The sequence below is a fragment of the Mesocricetus auratus genome, unplaced genomic scaffold, assembly GCF_017639785.1.
Source record: "Mesocricetus auratus isolate SY011 unplaced genomic scaffold, BCM_Maur_2.0 Super-Scaffold_100009, whole genome shotgun sequence".
Taxonomy (NCBI): domain Eukaryota; kingdom Metazoa; phylum Chordata; class Mammalia; order Rodentia; family Cricetidae; genus Mesocricetus; species Mesocricetus auratus.
In genome coordinates this window covers 47,162,088-47,182,667 of record NW_024429193.1, presented here as the reverse complement: position 1 = coordinate 47,182,667, position 20,580 = coordinate 47,162,088, and the positions used below count along the sequence as shown (strand labels likewise).

Below are 20,580 nucleotides of genomic sequence, written 5' to 3'. Positions count from 1 at the left end.
ATTGCTTTGTTTCATAAAATGAAATCTTACTTTAATTACTGAGGCAAAGAAGCTATTGTCTTGCTTGAGTGGTGTGTTGTAGGCTATGCTGAGGTTGGAGGTGACGGAGGAGTAGCCTTTAGTCATTTTCTTCTCCATGTGGATATTTTCTGGGAAGCTTATTATGGGAAGTCATAGGTGGCCAAAGGTATAGAGAAGGAAGGGACATTGCTACCAGCACAGAGAGCTAGGGACATTATTTCATAGGAACTCATATTCATTAACAATTGAATGTTTTCCACTGTCATCATTGCCTCTCACACGTCAAATGTAGATAAAAATAAAATGGTGATGATTTAAATAAAGTTAGTTGCAGCAACAATATTTTAGCACATTGCAAGTTGTGTTTGTTAATTTTATTCATTGAAGATACTATTTATACTATGTGTTTCCTGTAACATTCATGGTAAATAAAGGCTGTATATCTCTCTTTTAAAAGAAATTTAAAACACTTTGAAGTGTAGTACTTTATCGAAGAGTCTTTAATAAAATTTGAAAATACATTTTTAAGCATACTAAAAATAGCATAATATATTCATATGTGCTTTGCATTAGGAATATTTAATATAACATTTTGCCTTGCTAGATTCTAATTTAAAAGGTTGTATTTCCATAGTTACAAGTTCTTTTTCTTTCTTTACTTTTTCTTAACCACATAGTAGGTCTAGCAATGCAGCCTTGTCATCACCCAGAGTTGTTCCATTAAACTCATAGAACTCATTCTCTTATTCCACTCCTGGAGACTTTCTGTCCTGTGATCTTTGACGACTTTCTGCTCATTAGTCCTTTCTGTGTGTTCCTTGCCCAATCAAGACAGTTTCTGTGATCCAATATCCAGCCACTCTTTATCAACATCTGAATCAACCCTCCCCGCTTCTGTAATGGGACCTTGGAGTCCTGATGAAGATAGTCGCTCATGCAGAGATCTGTGGTTTTCAAATGTGATTCCAGTTAAATGTCCTTCCTTGCACATAACTATTGACTGCTTACACATGAGTTCCAGCTTAGAGTGCCCTACCCTCCCCATTTGTGACCTTCTTGCTGTCAGTATCTATGCTCAGGGCTCCACAAACACTCAGCTTTCCCATCATAGCACATTCCTCTCGGTCCTCTACTAATCACAAAACTCTGAGTTTAAGGGTCTTTACTCAATATCACATATCTAGTAGCTTGCATAATTCACAAATAAATGAAGCATGTGGTGATGAGCCAAGGAACAAAACAAACCTGAAGATGGGTGCATTTTAAATATACATAGACTCCAAAACATTGTGGATTTAGGAAAGTATTTACAACTTTTCAAACTATTTTCAAACTTACTGCCTCAGTTTTGTACAAAACCATCAATTTTATATTGTTGAAATTTGACAGAAACAGAGATGTATATTCTATAAGGATCTGTCTATACAGGATATAGAAAAAGGAAACAGAAGCAATTTAGAAGTCAGTAAAGGGCCTGCTCTATCTGGTATAGGTAATGAAATCACCAGACCATATAAGTGGCTTATGAGTTCATCTTTTTGATGCAATATCTCCTGACATTTCATAGAAATTGAGAAGTAATACAGACCTCCAGGTCCTCTGATGGGCACCCTGGATTTCTCGATTTAATTCTAGTTTTGCCTCTTCTTTTGGTTGTTTAATGAGCAGTGATAATAAAACATCAGCAGTCAATGTCACAATTTATATTTTTAGTGGATAAGTTAAAGTGGTTTTAAGAACAATTGTTATCAGTCCTTAATCCTGGGAGGTGATAGGAAAAGGAGGCATGAAAATGTCTCTTTTAAAATTCACATTAGACCCCTGCAAGGTTGTGTTTTTTCTTCCTAAAATCACCATTCATTGTTATTATATTTTCATTAATGGTCCAGGTGGGGGTTAGCAAAACAAAGTTGAATGAATTACAGAACTATTTTTTATAATTTATTAAAATACAAAAAATTATAGAAAGTAATACATTTTACAGAAGAAAATATAGGGCTTTTAACCACCACTAATTAACAGCTTCAAAGGGAAAACATGACCTTTTTATGGTGAAACCTAAAACAAAGAAAAAAGCTATGCTTAGTTTTTTCCAAAAGGGATACAGCTCCCAAAGTATGTAGGAATGATGCCGTGAATAAACATTGATCGATAAATTGAAGAGTTGTTAGTAGTTTTCCATGCAGCCACTGTGTAAGGATGCATAGGAAATACTCACTTCTAAGCAGGATAACTGCCCACTTTCTCTCACACATGAGCTTGATAAGACCTTTCTGTTCTAGCACTATGTTTGATACTGATTGTAAGTACATTGTCACTGTAGATAACTGCCTTCTATGTATTGAAATTACAGCCCCAACTGGCCCAGCCTGGTATTCAACACACTGTATGCTGTATTTTGGTGGTGGGATGGAAAATGAGAGGCTGGCCAAGAACAGTTTTGTTAATTTCCTTGTGCGAGTTTGTCTTCAATGTAGAGCAGTGAAATCACCAGACTATATAACAAGTTAGGAAAAGGTCACTGCTAGTAGGGTCATCAATTTTTTATGGTGAACAATGTTAGTGAGAAACCAGTAGTTCAACTATAAAATGACGTTCTGTGTTAGAAGATGATGTTTTTGTATTCAGGTGCTTTTGTAATTTGTAATTGCATATGAACTTTGTGTCAACAGTCACTGAGGTTTTAATTGAGAAATGAAACAGAACATAAAGTTCTAGTTCGGGATGTATTTTCTATGCATGACCACAGTGCTTTTCAAATGTGGGAGGATTAGCTGGATGTAAAAGTGTTTACCAAAATTAGAGTATTGGAATACCCGGTGTTCTGCTTACAAGCAATGAGGTCACAGACAGCATTTTGTTCTTTTCTTTGTGAGTTAAAGAAAGAATTTGTTGTTAAAAGACATTTGTATATTTGTTTTTAGTTATATTTTATTCTTTCATCCCCCACTCCTCCTATACCCCAGATCCATGTCTACCCCCCACCTTCCCACCCACTCCCCATTCTCAATCATTTGAGAAGCCTTGCTTTTACAGCCATAGACATTTTACAGCTGAATCATGATTTCTTGGCACAATTTCTTATTATTTCAACATATTTTCCTTTGTAGTCCACAGTTTACACTTTGATCATTATTACTTTTAAGTTTTATTATACCCTTAAAATGCAGCTTCCATTTCTTTAGTATTTTCAGATGACTCAAGGGAAGTATGCATCTTATTATGATCCATTTGAACAGGCTGAAATAGTAATGTAATGTTGATATTTAAGTATAATTAAATTGTTTATGTAAAATAAGATAAGAAGACAAACATTTAGTGAGAGAGTTAGGCCAACCATTTGACAATTAAGGAAAGAAAGAGGAAGATTAGGAAAAGCAGTAAGTTGTAAATGCTAGGAGAAGGAAAAATATTGAGGTTTTGAAGGACACAGAAATATCAATATCATTTCTAAAATTAATATTCTATTTAAATTATTTTATTATTTCTTTTCCTTTTAAAGTATACATAATTTCCCCTTCCCTTTCCTCCCTTCGACTCATCCAATATACCTCTCCTTGCTCTCTTTCAAATACATGGTATCCTTTTTTATTAATTGTTATTACACACACACACACACACATACACACACACTCCTAAATGAATAAGTACAACCTGTTCAGGTCATATAATGTTGTCTGTATGTAATTTCAGAAATTGCCATTTAGCATTGGTTAACCAGTTGATAGCCTTGTCCCTGGGGAAGACTGTTTCTCCATCTCTCAGCATTCCTTAGCTGCCTGTAGTTCTTTGTGTAGGGTTGAGTCCCCTATCAACTTTAGCATGTCTCTTGTTGTCCTTACTCAGCTAGTATTTACGCAGCTGTGTTGTTAAGACTTGATGGTGTAGCTTCTAACATTTTCAGGAGACACACCTTATAGATAACTCCCTCATACTCTGTTTTTTACAATCTCTCTGCTGCCTCTTCCTCAATGTTCCCTGAGCCTTAGGTGACAAAGGTCATACTCTTATAATGTGATTCCATCCAAAAGGGCCTGTCTACCAATACCATTGCTTTGGAGAGTATTCATTATATATGACTTTAGAGAAACATAAACATGCAATCTATGGGGGTAGACTTTTTTCATCAGTGTTGGTTTGAGTTTTAAGGAGTAGAAGCCCTCAGACTCTTGCTCTCTCCCTTGATGAAGAGTGAGTTGGGTACAAAAAGGTAAAAGCACACTTGTCAGGAAGAAACTGCAGTGGGTTGAGCAACACTTTGCTTGGTGAGTACATTTCAAATGATTTTACAGGATTAGTGTAAGAAGAGAATGCAGAGGTGCACCATACTACTAAGGCTATGTGTTATCAGTGTTAGATTCTATCCTTTGCTCTCATGTGACTTCATAGGCATATTCACACCCTTCAAGTTCTTAGAGCTCATTCTTATTTCAACGTTCATGCTAGTGGTTTAGGTTGACCACTAACGCCCCCTTCTCCAAATGGATATGGTTTTGTCTTCTATTCTTTTTGTTTTGTTTTGTTTTGGTTTGGTTTTACGAGACAGGGTTTCTCTGTTTTGGAGGCTGTCGGTCCAGCCTGGCCTCGAACTCACAGAGATCCGCCTGCCTCTGCCTCCCGAGTGCTGGGATTAAAGGCATGCGCCACCAACGCCCAGCTTGTCTTCTATTCTTAAGTGTCCTGCTCATCTTCCCTTAAAGAAAGCCCTCCCTATCTACCCACACACCTCTCTACTTTCTAGCCCACTGTCATTTCCTGTTTGCTTCTTTATTTTATATATATTATATCATATATTATATATAGTATATCATATATATATGATACCTTTGTGTTCATCTCTTCTGCTGCAATCTGAGATTTGAGAAATGAACATGGTTAGTCATATTTATATATGTATTTCCATTGACTAGGCCACTACCATCATGACAGTGACTTGTGGAGTTGTTGAATAAATGGATGCACCAATAAAACAAAGGAGGAAAAGTAGGTTGTGAAGCACCTTTAATCAGTTTTGCTGAAATCTATTGTTTTGTCTTTTAGGTATCTCTTATGGATAGATTATTAAAGCTTGATTTTAATTGTAGGAAAGAAACATACTCAGTTGCTTTGGGCAAGATCATGGCCTGTGCTGGGAGGGAGATAAACAGCCTACTAGGGGCTAGGAAGCCACTCTGGATTTCTCTGCTTTTCATGAAGCATGGTATAGTAGGCTTTGAAGAGATCTTTCTGCAAAATAGTAATCCAGTAATCCAAGAGTCTTTTTTTCTCTGAAGTTAGCAAATCACTGTTCCCTGCTGGCTTCTCTATCTGGCATGCTTGCATGTGTTAGAACAAATTTGATCAGAAGTAAGTACCCACTGGGCAGCTCTCTGTGTCCTCTAAGCTACTGGCATTTCACATGCTTGTTCTATTTACTATAATCTTTGGTTTGATTGCCATGCTTGGGACACTTAGATGTGGCCAGAAGTACAGAATGATATTGCTTATATGATTATAACTCTAGGCAGATAGAGTTGTGTGTAGCTACCTGCCTCAGACCCTGGATATGCCAGGACTGACTTTCATAGATTTTTTTCCTAGTAATTTTTGTCATTAGAATACACCAGGAGGAGTTACCACTTTCTTCTTAGCATTTATGGTGATCTTTTGGAGTTTCAATCTTGTGCTACTTGAGGGTGGGTTATGTTCTTCTTTGCCTCATTTCCAAGGTATCAGACCATGATGAAACATGCATGGTCATTGATAGGAGCTGTTGTTCAGCCATGGTCTCATTTTCTGTGGAGTGTTTTGTAGGTGACAGGCTGCAGGGAGGTGACCTGAAGCAAGAGCAGTGCCGATTCTAGCTTTCTCTCTACCTCTAACCATGTAGTTGGTGTGCTTGCCACTTTGGTTCTTAGTTTTATAGCATGAATCATATGATGGTTAGACTAGGTGATGATTCTATTATTTGAACTCAAGTGATAGTATTCTTTTTGATCATTAAAGGCCTAATAAGACAGCTTAGATCTCTGCTCCTTAAATTGTAGCCTTCATCTACCCAGGAATCTACCTAGGTGTCCATAGTATGTTTTCCCAGGCTTTTGATCTGACATCAAGATTTTAGAAAAACATTATTTTTTTCACTAAAATGCATATATTCAATGTTAAAGTAGTGCACAGGAATTTATACTTCTGTGAAACGCAGTAGGCAATACTGTCTTTTTATTCCATTAATAAGTTTAAGAGGGTGTTATTTTATCTTTCACTTTTAATTCAAAATTCACTAAGACTTCAGTAGGCAAATACCAGAGAGTGACTAATCTGTTTATGAAGTTGAAGGAAGGCTTCTATGCCTGATCCTTATTGTATATGAGCAGTGACTATTTCCTTCATTTGACTCATTATAGTTTATAAAAGGAGGCTTCTCTAGATGATTTTTTTAAACCATTGATGGAAAGTGTTCCCTCTGTGAACAATTAGTTCTTCAAGGATAGTTCTTTGAATCAAATTGTCTGCTTATGTCAGAGCAGATGGTTTCCATCCTGAGGCTTTTGCTTCTCAAGAAAGACTACAGATACAGGAAGGAGTAGAGCTCTCTTTGAAAGAGACCTGGAAAGTGTGCTACACAGGGAATCCTGGCATCTCCCACCCGGTCTAGTCTACAGGGCCTCATGCAAGGAGCAAAGATCGTTTCAGGAGGGGCCCAGATACTAGTAATGAGTTGCTAATCAATTAACGTTGTATGCATTAATATATGTAGTTTCTCTCTCTCTCTCTCTCTCTCTCTCTCTCTCTCTCTCTCTCTCTCTCTCTCTCTGTGTGTGTGTGTGTGTGTGTGTCTCTCTCTCTCTGTCTCTCTCCTTCCTTCCCTCCCTCTCAGTGTGGGGGAATTAGTAGTTGGAGGCCAGGGGATGGAGAAGGTGAGTTCTGCTTTACCACTCTGCTGTATTTATTGAGAAAGGATCTCTCACTAACCTCAAGCTTGTTGTACTTGGTTAGGTCAGGTAGTCAGCAAGTCCCAATGATCCTGTCTACCTCCATACCCCTAGGCTGTTGTTACAGGTTCACAGCCATGTCCATTGCTTTTTCATGTATGCTTGGGACCCAGATACAGGTCCTCATGTGCACAGAAAATTCTCTTACCCACTGGACCATTACACAAGCACCCTGTGTGTTAATTAAGGAGACCTGTTGGAGAGATACCAGACTCTACTTACTTCACTGTATTTGTCTCAAAGGCAAGTTTCCTCATGGTGAACGTTGGTCATGAGCTCCAGACATGTATCCACAAGAGGAGACTTCAAAGCCTGCCTAAAGTTTGCAAGTCCCAGCCAAGAGACTAATAGTAAATAATAAAACACATATCTCAGGATCCTATGCAAGACTTAACTGAATTTTTTTTCTAAAAATCTTGTAGATAGTAACTTAAAAATTCTTTAAAAGTGTCTCCTGCAAAGGAATCCATGACCTAGTATACTGTTGCTTTTGTGTTCAGAATCAGTGTGTTTGGAAGACTGGAATCTTATTCTTGCTCTGTGTTGAAACTGCCATGCCCTGCGCTATGGCGTACTGACAACACTGTACATGAGCGAATGAATTGCTTATGCCTGTGATCAGTTTCCCCAGGATGAACCAAGTAGGACTCAGAGGTAAAATGCTAGCACATTACTGACAAACTGTTTGTCTGCTAGGGATCCTCCTCCTCCTCTAAATTATGAGCCTGGGGAAGCACATTGCATTTGGGCAGGGACCTCAGTATGGTGGATGAATGCTAGTCTCTTCTTCCTGCTTAGCAGATACAGTACAGACTAGTACTGTTGCTTTCATTGGAGTTTGAGGATTTAAGTGAAAATTGCCAGTGAAATAGCTTATATCTGGCAAGTTCCTCATAAGATTCTACTGAGAATTAACATTTTTAAGAAGTATTTAGTGTTCTTGGTGTGCGTCATTCCTAAAATCCTAAAATCCGTTTTGGAAGCAAGTTTCAGGTCCTCCTTTAGAATCACTTGTATTTTGTTGTTGTTGATATTATTGTTGTAACCTTAGTGTTTCATGTACTTAGATGTGTGGGGTTTTTTTATGTAGAACTTTGTGGCTGTCACAGGAGTTTGGCCATAGTTGTAAAGATTCCATTTCTTTCATGAACTGAATCTCCACATGCATAAGGATGGGTTGGGAGGTTTTTTTTTTCTTTTAGCGTAAGATAAAGCACAATCACAAGTGTGTGCAAAACATAGAGAGAAAAATTTGCCACAGGTTAAATATTTAGGGTATTATATATTTGTTGTGTAACAATTTGTTGTGTGGAGTGAAGCAAGCCAAAATAAACATTTGGCTGGGGTTCTAACTTTGGCTAAGCCATTTTCATAATATTCCCTCAGAGATAGTTGATTCTATAAAGTCTGGGGAATTTCCAAGGTGGCCCAAATATATGTTAAAATTGCACATGGGTAGTATACTGTTAGTGCCTGAGGGTCGTTGCAGTATGAATACTCAGATCTTTATGAGCAGCCCTGTGATTGACCAGAATTTTCATTTTTAATAGTCCTAGAGCAGAAAGAATCCACAGAGGAGTGACTTTCTTGAGTGAGCTGTTGATTTATAATGTAATTAAATGTATGATTTTGGTCATTTTAGAAGGAAAATATTGACTGTTTCTGGATATTAGCAATGAGGAAAATTCTTTTTCCATTCCTATAGTTCATGTTCTGTTTGTTTGTTGTGTTTTTGTATTGTTCACCAAAGGAAAATGTGGTTTTTATTTTAGAATTTATGGATTCTCTTTTTTTAATGCTTTATTTTTATTTTACGTGCATTGATGTTTTGCCTGCATATATATATATATATATATATATATATATATATATATATATGTGAGGATGCAAGATCTGCTGGAACTGGAGATACAACCAGCTGTGAGTTGCCATGTAGGTGCTGGGAATTGAACTCAGATCCTCTGGAAGAGCAGCCAGGGCTCTTTATCCACTGAGCCATCTCTCCAGCCAGGGATTTTCTTGAACAATTTTTGAAAGGTTAATCTACAAAACAGGGACTTGCCTTCTTTGGAGTACTTCCAGCTGGAGGGAGGCAGGTCAATGGAAATACGCCATACCGGGAGAGAGATCTTTTAGTAAGACATATGGTAAACTGGATGCCACAATGGCTGAGTTTCCACTGCCCTGGTTAGTTTTAAACAGAGCACCTGTCTGGCAGACTCTAAGTAGGAGAGAAGGACCTCCTATTAAATCAACAGCCAATGCCTATTCCTAGGGTGAGCATCTATAAATGTAATTCACTCTTGGTCTTGATCTCATTTATGGAGTGTGATTCCTGCTGTGGTAAGTATTAAATTGATAACAGAGTGCTGATGTGAAAGTTTAACCCATTCCTCTTTTTCTTTTTAGTAAGATTTTTTGACTCTCAATTACTATGATTATGTGATTATGTAATTATTTTCATGGCAATGTTCTGTTTTTGGTTAAATGGGTCTTTTGGGAAGCAACCATTCTTTCCACCAGTGTTGGATGCCTGCAAAGGGCAAAGTGACCATTTTCATCACATCGGTAGGCCCTTATTTCATTCGTTTTTCCTTTGATCTCTGTGGTTCTGTGGCTCTAACAATAGGCAATGGTGAAATGGGAAGTACTAATCCATTAGAAACAAATAGCCACAGATTATTCTTGAAAGGACAAAAATATATAAATTCTATTATATCATAAGGTTACAATGTATTCCCAAATAGTTTATGCCAGTGGAAGAACCCTGAACTTGCCAGTTGGCTTGTAACTAAATTGAGGCTAGTTACAACATCCTTTTGAATATGACATGGCTGAACCTTCATCTGGCCAACTTAACACATTTTTATTTTAAGAACAGGCTGAGCAACTTGTCTCTGTTAGTGTGCAATTAGATCAGCTTCCCTTAAGAAAGTAATAGCTAAAATGATAGAGTTAGTAAAAAGGAAGAACAAATAGCACTATGAAAGTTAAGTCCATCATAGCTACTTTGCAACATAGAGCATTTTTCTTAGTTTATGTTCATTTATGTATTATTTTCTATTTTAGGTGTCAATTATTTTACAAGTGTTATGGCAATCCAATCTCCATAATAGACCCAAGGCAGTGTCACTCAGGACCTGGCTTCTCATAGCTTGTGTGCAAAGTGGATATTTTGCATTATAATATCTAATGTATATTTAAGTAGTGAACTGTTGTCAAAGTTAATGTGTTGCCTTAAATGTCTATGCATTTTTAATCACTTCTTTTTGAGAATATCTACCTTGGGCATGTTGACAATAAGAGGACTCTCAGTATCATCAGGTGTCATACAGATAACTACAGTGAAGGTCACAGCTCTCCAATGGCCTTGCTATTTAAGGACAGATGAGTTCTTTCATGCTCAAAACTATTCTTTCTTGCCTTTAGCATATATTTTTAAAAAATGGCATAAAATCAGACTTGCCCAGGGTATTTACCAAATCAGATGTTCTCCAAGCATTGGTGATTCACTATTAAAACAGACTAAAGTACAAATCTGAATCTAAATGTGGAAATCCATCATGCAACCCAGACTGCAGGTGAAGAATTCCACGTTCTACTGAATCCTGTTTTCACATTGGCTGTGCATATGGGAGGTGTAGTAGTAGCAATTTCATAGATGGTAAAATGAGCTCTCTCAATACTCAAGGCATTTAGCTTGTGAAAATCAAGTCTGATGAGTGCTTCACCCTGGAGAACTCACTAGGGGTGCTGCTTTTGGGGAAAGACAATAAAGTCTGTTGTTTGCCTTAGGGTGCCACCTCATAACATCTCAGAGGGAAACTCTACATAGAAAATTAAAGTAGGATTAAAGTCACCATCCCTCCAAGGTTTCTGATGCGCTGAAGCAGAGGGGAGATGTAGCAACTTATATTGTACCTCCAAAGCCATAGCAACTCAGCTGGAGTGAAGGTCGATTGAATTTCAGGCCTCTACCTTCCACTGACTGGATTGACAAGAATGCATTGACTAACACATTCCTTCTGTTTCATCTATAGCAACTCCACTGTTTTTGTTGGGGACTAGATAATGATTGAAAAGGATTTTGAGATCTCTTTGATAGAACATTTCATGTAGCCTTTTTAAAGTAGCTGGGATATCCAGAACCAAATGACTGTCACTGGTCCTTCATGGACGGAGTACTGTGCTTCCAACCAGTCACCACAGTCATTAGAATAAACACTTCTCAAGCATAATAAGCAATAGCTCATGCCCCCTGAATGGGTAAGAGATGGTGATGTTTATAAGTGATCTCTGTTTTAGTAGGGAGCAGCTTTATCTATAAATGAAAAAGTGACTGTGAGGTTGTTGTACATTTGTGAGCAGTATTGGTGCAATTAGGTCCCTATATAATTGAAGCTACCTGTTCTCTGAAATGAAATATTGAACCAAGGCCCTCATTGCACATTGAAAGAAGTGCAAGACAGAGATGGGTCTGTGTTTTTAATATCACTGATGCTATTGGCTTAGACATGTTCCATTTATTGGGTCTGTTTTGCAAGCCTAAATTTGAGCCCAGAGTTTTTCTCCATATAAATGTCTCAAGAATTGCTGTCACACATCCATCACCTTTTTGCTTTTGAATTCCAAAGATAACCTTAAGATAGGAGCCTTCTCCTGGGCAGTGTGATACATACACAGAAAGGGAGAGCCTCCTTAGTGATGAAATCAGCCAGTACCCAAGAGGAAAGTAATAGGCAGAAAGGGTATAGCTGATGAAAAAATTGATTCTTTTCCAAACGTGATATGTTTTTTTGAAGCAGACATCAACTGAAAGAGAAATATTTTTTTCAACTAAAAAGAGACTGACAGTGAAGAAAGGAAAGGTATGAAAGGGACCAGGGTATAAGCATATATCTTATTTTCGCACCATCTTGGGTGATGAGGAAGTTGAGAAGCATTCCATCTGAACTACTTCAGACATTTATCTGAGGCTGGCAGAATTAAACATTTTAATGCTAGTAGTGAGCTTTCCTTTTCCTTTCTTCAAAGCGCATGTAGCCTCCCCACATCATTGTGTTTTCTATTGTAAACAGTGTGTTGTTTATTTTCAGGTTTGCCAAAGATGCAGGTCATTAGGAACTACACTGGGACCCCACCCCCAGCTCTTCATGAAGGACCACCGTTGCATATCCAGGCAGGAGACACTGTTGAACTTCTGAGAGGAGATGCACACAGTGCATTTTGGCAGGTACTGGCCCAGATAATAACCACTTTGATCTAATTTATGATTGGCTATTGAATACAAAACAAAATGTTTGCCTTTAAAAACTGATTGCATACTTAAGCTTCAGAAACCTTATATGCTTTGGTAGGGTTATTATTTATTAAACTTCCTCATGTTTGCAATGCCAAGATGGCCACGAGTGTTATAACACTAAAGAAAAAACAGTGTCAGTGCTGTGAGTCATAATTATCATTTTTATTAAAAATTCATACTTGACTGGAACTTTTTCCCAAGCCTAGTACCTGTAGGTATGATCTAACCTGCATGGCTTTAATATATTAAGAGTTCAATTCATGGAATGTACCTGACTGACTTGCCAGTGGCCATTTGGTGCTCTATTTGACTTTTTGTACACCCATGCATGATACCTGAAAATCTTAGATGCTCTCTAGGCATTATTCATAAACTATATTAAATGTAAGAAGTAATTGATTTTGTTGATATTTGCTGGTGATGAAAACTCTCTTTGCTAATAAGGCTACCTATGATTTAGGCATTTTTGTTGAGAAAAATATGGTATGACATTAAGATTTTACATAGCTGGCTAACAGAATATTGTGGTTTGTTAAGGGAGTCTGTGTTTTGTATTTTTTTGCCAATAAAGTTGTAGAATGTGTTAACTAGCCACTGTACAATGATGATAATGGGGGAGGGGTTGAGGTTAAGTAGGAAGAATGGCCTGTGAGTGAAATTTGATCATGGCTAAAGGAAAAGGAAGCAGAGAAGGACCATAGGACAAAGCAGCCTACTGTGCACATGAAAATGGCCTCCATCGTATTTGTAGCTGTTTCACTGCTCTCTTGTCACTTCAGAGTGCTCCTGCATCTTACACATGTCCCCTCCATCATTTCAACCACTGTAGCCAATGACTTCCCAAAATCCCAACATTTCTCCCAAGTATCTTTTTCCTCTCATCTATCATCCTTCCCAAACTAAGGAAGTGAAAAAAATAACAAATTAAATGTATTAACTCATATCCTTCCATCTAAACACAAAACATCTTCATTTGTACCTGCAAGGCCCCTTATTCAAGACTGCTTTCTGTTTGAATTTTCCATCCTAAATTTTTAACTTCCCGGCCCATGGCATCTCCTCTGTACCACATTTAATATGTGTGGATTCCTCCTGTTTCAAAACACATAACTCAACATTTTATCTAGTTTGTTCTTTCAGACTCCCCCATTCCCTCACCTTCTGTCTCTTCCTCTCAAAGCTAAATTCATTGGTGAAGTAGTCTATACTCAGTTTTGTCTGCTCTTGTTCTAGTTACATCCTACAAAGTCTACTCTTAGCTTGTATCAATAGTGCCTGCCACTTAGGAAAAAGAAGAGCAGCTTTGAGGTATATGATAAATCACAAATATTTGAAATGCATAATTTGGAAACTTTTGTGTGTGTGTGTGTGTGTGTGTGTGTGTGTGTGTGTGTGTGTGTGTGTAGATCACTGTGATCAAGGAAATAAATACATTCACCCATCTCAAATGTGTTTGAGGTCCATTGATGATCTACTTCTGAGTCCTACCCAAAGGCAGCTGTCATTCTTCTTTCAGAACCTTGATATGTTTGTACATTTTTAAAAATAATGTATGTTTCCTCTTTATGTAGCTTTGTAGTATGTTGAATGTGGGTGTGGGTATATCTGTGTGGGGTATATGCGCATGTGCATATGCAGGTCTGTGGGTTACTTCATTCCAATGGAGGCCATAGGCAAGCAATCAGTGTTCTAGTCTAGCACTACCTGCTTTAATCTCTTGAGACAAGGCACTGAACCTGGCACGAGGCTGGCAGCCAAGAAATCACATCAGTCCTCTTGTCCCCACCTCCCACAGTGCTAGGGTGGCAGGCGTGTATGATCATGCGCTGCTGGCTACATGGGTTCAGAGTATTTGAGCTCATGTCCTCATGCATGCGCAACAAGTGCTCTTATTCACTGAGCCCCTCTCCAGCCTACACTTACTGTTTTCTGCGTTGAGTTTGTGTCCTGGAACTATTCTCATTCTCAGTTATTCTTAGAATTTTCATCATCATATCCGATCAAAGGTTTTCTATAAATGATTATGTTGACTTCATCCTTTCTGGTCTAGATGTATTAAAGTTCTTCTTCTTACCTTGTGTCAATGGCTATAATATTTGTAAAGTGTTAAGGGGAAGTGATACGAGAGTGTATCATGGGTGTATTTCTCATCTGAGGGAAAAGCACCAACCATCAAGTTCTTTACCACTGAGCATGACGTCACCTGGGAAGTAGGACAGTTTCTTTAAAGTGCAAAGTAAATTTCTTTATAAGTAAAATGCTGCCTGCTCTTATCTGATTTTTTCTTCATGGAGTTAAGGTAGTTGGTCTTTTTCTAAGAATCTTTGTATTTTATGTCATTAAATTTAATGGCCTGATGGTCATAATATTGTGTTGATTTGGGTCTCTAGAATCTGTAGTGGTGTCACCACTTGCAATATCCCTCTAATCATCCCCATCCTTTCTCCTTGGATCCTCTCCTGATTAATTTTGACAGGGTGACTGTTGTGTCTACTGTTCTCAACATAGAAGCCGGTTATGGTTTCTCGCCCTCCCTCTCTCTTTCTCTCTCTCTTATTTCTTACATCAGTGATTGCTTCTCCCAAAATTATCCTCACCGCCTTCTATTACTTTGGTTTTAATAGCAGCTTGAGAGGTTTTTTTAGGCTCCTGGGGTAACACGGTTGTTTATGATTTGTGTGTTTTATTTTCTAACAGGCAGATAGTACTACAAGTTCTAAACACTACTTCTGCTGCATCTGTAGACTCTGGAGTACTTCATTTTACTTGGGGTTGGCTCACAGTACTTTCATCTCCTTTTGAGAATTTAGAAACTAGACTAGTTGGTTTCTAGGTATTAAGGAATTTCCCAAATATTCTTAATGTCTTTGCTTAAAATACATTGATCTTTCCCAATGGCATGTAAAAATATAAAAATTACACAGGGTGGTGACAACATGTGATCTTTCTATTTATATATGTCTTGCATAGTGTTAAAGTCAAGCTAAACAGTTGTCTTTGGTATGTTCTTAATTTCTAGTTTCATTTCACAAGAGAATATAGATTGTATTACTTGATCATTTTAAATTAATTAAGCATTATTTCATCAATGTTGATAAATGTTCTGTGTAGGCATACGAAGAATGTATATTCTATTTATAAGCAGTAGAGTATTTTACAATTTAGGTCATTTAGGTCAAAGTAATTGCTAGTATTGCTTAAATGTTATTATTTTTTGACTGTTTTTATAAACACCCAAGTTATCTGCCCTCCTATACTCAATGTCTGGCATTTCTGTAGACTCTGTCTTTCCTCTCATTTTCTTCTGTATATCTCCTCGCCATAAGTTCCTCTTTATTTTAGCTTATAAATAACCTTCAAAGAATTTTTTACTCTCCCTCTCCATTGTAAAGTTTCTGTTCAAACTATGACACTTGCCCTAAATTTGTGTCATATGGCATCTCTTGTTAGCTTTAATTTCTATTCTCACTTGCAGAATTTGTCTACTAACAGACATCTTCCGTACTCCTGCAAAATTCAGATATGATTAAACAATCTATGAATGTCTTTCAGTTTTTCCTTCTGTCCACGTAGGGTTCATGTTTCTTTTCCATAACAGTTGCGTTTATGAACCACAGAATCAGTTCTGCAACCTTGCTCCTTTTCTGACTTCTTGTTTCATGAGTCTCTTACTTAACCCTTATCATTCTTAGGATGACTGACTACCTTTCATTGTCAATTTCTCACCACCCGGAGTCAATTGGGAAGAGAATTTCCGTGAGGGATTGTCTAGAGTGAATTGGCCGTGGGAATGTCATTAGGGAATTATCTTGATTAAGTTAATTTGTGTATAGTACCTGCCCCACTATAGGAAACACTGTTCCCCAGCCAGGGGCTTCCTGAACTGTCTAAGAGTGGACAAATCAAGTTGTTCAATATAAGCAAATAAGTGAGCATGCATGTATTAGTTTGTCACTGCTTTTAGTTGTGGATGTGATATGACTAGCTCTTTGAAGTTCCTACCATGACTTTCCTACAGTGATAGACTAACATATAATTGTAAACTGGAATTCCCAAGTTGCTTTTGACTGGACATTTTATCACAGCAACACAAAGGAAACTAGAGCAATCCCCATGTGTTCACTTACTTTTTAAGTCGTCCTTGAGGATGCGAAAAGCCAGTCAATTTCTCATTCCAGAGACATCAATAGGAAATAGTGAAGCTAAGCACAAAATATTGGAACTATTGGGGCATATAAGTGGTACCTGAATGGTGGTATGTTTGAGACCACAGTGAAGATCATGGGGATGGCTCATCAGGACCCCTAGAAGCTGCCTTGTATACATCAAACTTAATTGTATATTTTAAATTGTATTCACTGTTTTTTTTTGTAGCAAAGTAGGTTTAGGCAATGAGATGCTTTCAATATTTTTCATAATGCTTATAGATTTATTTAGTGCTTATTTTAGTCCCTACATCACACTGTCTTGAAAGTAGGACTATTCAGGTTCTGCTCTAGTTGGTCACATACTCGTTTTACTAAATTGTACTGCCCTACACAAAAACAATATTGCTATTGTCATTTGCTGGTCAGTGGCCTGAATGTACAAGCCCGTATGAAAATTTTCTGGTGTGGTGCTAAAAGGGCTTTGGAAATATTCAAGAGAGTCATAATATAAATGGGGAGAAGCACTGAAGGACAAAGTTTATCTATGACTTTTCCGTAGTGGAATGCAGGTCGAATTGTTAGGAAGAAGAGTGGTTAATGCTTAGAACAGAGAACATTTAGTACATTTATTCCAGATAGCAATTATGCTTCAAGTGCTAGCTTTGAACTGCTCAGACACATCAAGTTCCAGGATGAATTTTCATTGGTTTGACTTTAAGTCTCCTATTTTTAGAGGAATCTTTCATGCTTGCTGCCAACTAGTAAGAGGTTTATATTGTCATACATGTGATAAAAATTCGCCTACCATTTCTGCCTTAGATATAGCATATGCCTTCATTGTCTTGTGAGTAGCTATAAATCATTTGAGGGCTATTTAGATGAACTTATTGGAAGGAACAGTAACAGAGTGAGAAATCCTGGAGTGAAGTCATTTACCTGTGACCAAATAGCTGTATGGCTTGGATAGGGTCTTTCAATTACTATGTGGCTTAATTTTAGATGTCACACAAGGTGGGCAGACAAGAGCTGTGTTCATTACACTGATTAAAAGCACATGTGGGGGGCAGTTATAATACCAGCATACAGCCCTGCTTCTGAAGATTAGGAAACAATGGGCTTGGTTTTAACCCAGGCTTGCATTAAGCCCCAAATAAATCTTATGTGAGCCACTGAATAAAAGATCAACTTGGTATGATTCCATGGTAATTATGGCATCATCTCTAGCTTATTATGTGGTCATTGAATGAAAACCAATCCATTAAATATTGCCAAAACCCCAAGGTGTTCTAATGAACTCATTTAAAAAAAATTTGACTACAACAGAAACTAGATAAAGGGAGTGCTTTCAAATTATTAGCATGCAATAAAGATATACTTACCCCAACCATGAAATTAACATATTTGTTTTCTGTATTTATTAACAAAACAAAATAAAACCTAGAGTGTCTTCTTCTTGTTCTTTCTCAGATAAATACTTTGGTTGATTTTTTTTTAAGTTCTGCAGGGGGTGGAGGGTGTATGTATACAGGATCTCCATGTATATATTTTTTATTTTTCATGCTCAAGGAAAACATATACTTTGTAGTTTGCACCCTTCAATATGCAAGTTCCTCTAAGGGACTGTATTTTTTGTTTAATTACTTCAAGAATATATTTTCACACACCTCTTCTGGTATCCTATCCTATCTCATTTGAGATCATACATAATTAGCACCAAGGAAGAAAATGAAGTGTTTTTCACTTCCTATGCTGGTCTCATAGGAAATCAGAGCTCTCTTTACTGAGTTTTACTGGCTGCTGCTTACCAGGAAAGCTGGTAAGTCTAAGTGCTTCCGTTTTATTACATTAAAAGTGGGGGTGACAATGATCACTGTAAACTAAATCAGGAATATCATAATGTAACTACTAAGCAGTATCCAACCATCCAGACACATCTATCAGTCTGTCTATTTAGTCATTCACCCAAATACATGGAAATTGCCTACAGTGTTTCATTCACTCCGTGTTTCATATTGGAAGGACCAGAAACAATGCCACTAGTTTATAATCTGAATGATCAAGACTGAGGATGCATTATTTTGAGTTTTTTGCTAAGAGGTTTTTGTAAATCCTACTTTTAAAAACACGCACAGAGGTTAACTTGTAGATTAAAATTTGAAGTACTTACTGTAAATGATTTGCATTTGAATCTTAAAAAGAAATTTTGTGCTAGTTAAGAGCTTGGGCCTCTTTGTACATTTTCAAGAAGTTTTGCTTTCTAAGCTGCTTTCTCTTTCAAGTGAGTCACTTCACTTATTAATGCAGAAAGTCAGATTTTATTGTAGATTGTCATGTTTTCAACACACACCATGCCCAGAGCATACAAATTACTCTCCAGGATGGATCAGGGAATCTTTCTTTGAATAGATATTAGTCTCCTCTGCATTGTTATTATCACAACAGTAATTTCTGTTGAAGTAAGTGGGCTCTCTGCATTTTCATTATAACTTCTTTCAAACAATGAACTGTCAATTGAGCTGTGAAAATGCACTATGTTCTGCCTTCCCTTCCAAGGAATTCATTTTGGCAGCGTCTTCCTTTCTTTGTCTTTTCTTTTCCTTGAAAGCTATATAAAATTGTCTTCAAAAGAAATGAATAGCCAGTAGGAAATTGGCCATTTAGAGTTGCATTTCCTGGTGCAGGTGTAAGGCATGGCTGTTTCCTAACAACACGCAGAACAGTTCCGTTCACACCATCTGACCTTTGATAGCTAACCTGTTGCTTTTAAGTAATATGATATGTAAAGACAGACTCTCATGCTGGAGTGGCTTTTTCGTATGAGAAATATTTTCATAGAAAATATATGAATTATACTTACCAGAAAGAAGATGGAGGGCAGCCGGGGGGAGGAGAGGAGAAGGGCCGGCAAGCAAATGTGCCATCTACAATTTCTACTACAATAGAGTGCTCCCTGTGTGTTTTCTTCTTAGATTAAAAGATCTTGAAACAACGAGGATCCTGTGTCCTAGATCATGGGGTTTTATTTGCTTCTCTGTCATTTATGAATACCCGAATATGCCATTGGAGGCATTTTGCAAGCTAATTGGAACTAAAAGGCAATTATAAAAGTTGGAGGGTGATGTGGTACATAGTCAACAGTTTACAGAGAAAGAACTTGGCTCAATGACAACTTGTCACAGTCTGATCAGGAGGGAGGAGGGAAGTAGAGAGAAAAGGGAGAACTTGAGCTTCCCTCCCTGCAACTATGGAAGGTACTGTAAAGGTTTAAGAAGATCACACTTTCCTAGCCCTAGAACACATGAGAATGTTAGCTCCAAGAGCATTTCCTAAAACTCTGTGTTTTCTCTCTTGATGTAAAGTTCAAATGTCCATCTGTGTCCAAGTCAGAGGCATATAGAAACGTTAAGGAATTATTTGTAAAGATTATCCAATCGCAGTTGTTAAAACAGATTCCTAAATCCAAAACAAAACCAACTTGTTTACTTGATGCTAGAAGAAGTCAGCATCTTGGCCTCTGCGGGAACTCACAGGTGTCTTTCCCAAGTCAGAGTCATGCTGTGAAGACAATTCTCCATGAAACCGAAGACTCAGTTCGGATCATGCAGCCCCTTATTGAGTGTGGGAGCCCCGTGTTAAGAAGTACCTCGGTTCACCTGTGCTTTCTCTCTGGCTCTCAACCCTTGTATAGAATAAGAAGTAATCAAGGCAAAATTGAACTTGTGAGTGTGGAGGTACAAAGCTATTCTTAGTTGGTCAGTATATCCTATAATCACAAGACCTTTATTTTGACAGGTATTTGCCTCAAAATATTGAGTATTTTGACCCTGAGAGCATCATGGTCCCTAATTACAGGAAAGGAGAACTAGGCAGCATATGATTGTAATGGAGCAAGGAAGGCCCTGGAGAGATGATTATAGAAGATAATAGACATTAGTAAAGGCTTGTAAGAAACACTTTTCCTGGGTAATTGCCAACTGGCTTTGATTGAATAAATCATAAACGGGGTTTGTGAAAATGTTTCCAAGTGTACAGACTGTATTATGGGAATTGGCAAAGCTCCTGACACAGGGAGTGAGGTCCTAATTTTTAACTCTCGAGATGGACATTGTTGGTTAATTTTCTTGAACTTGGCACA

At 37.6% G+C, this 20,580-nt stretch overlaps 1 protein-coding gene across 2 annotated transcripts in view; it reads left to right on the top strand.

Annotated features, from left to right (window-relative positions):
• The window catches only part of Vav3 (vav guanine nucleotide exchange factor 3), a 319,658-nt gene that overhangs the window by 251,945 nt on the left and 47,133 nt on the right, over window positions 1–20,580 (top strand). For both annotated transcript variants that reach the window (XM_005076659.4, XM_040752019.1), the window contains exon 20: window positions 12,092–12,228. In XM_005076659.4, coding sequence (XP_005076716.1) covers window positions 12,092–12,228 — 137 coding nt within the window. The remainder of the gene's footprint in view (window positions 1–12,091; window positions 12,229–20,580) is intronic.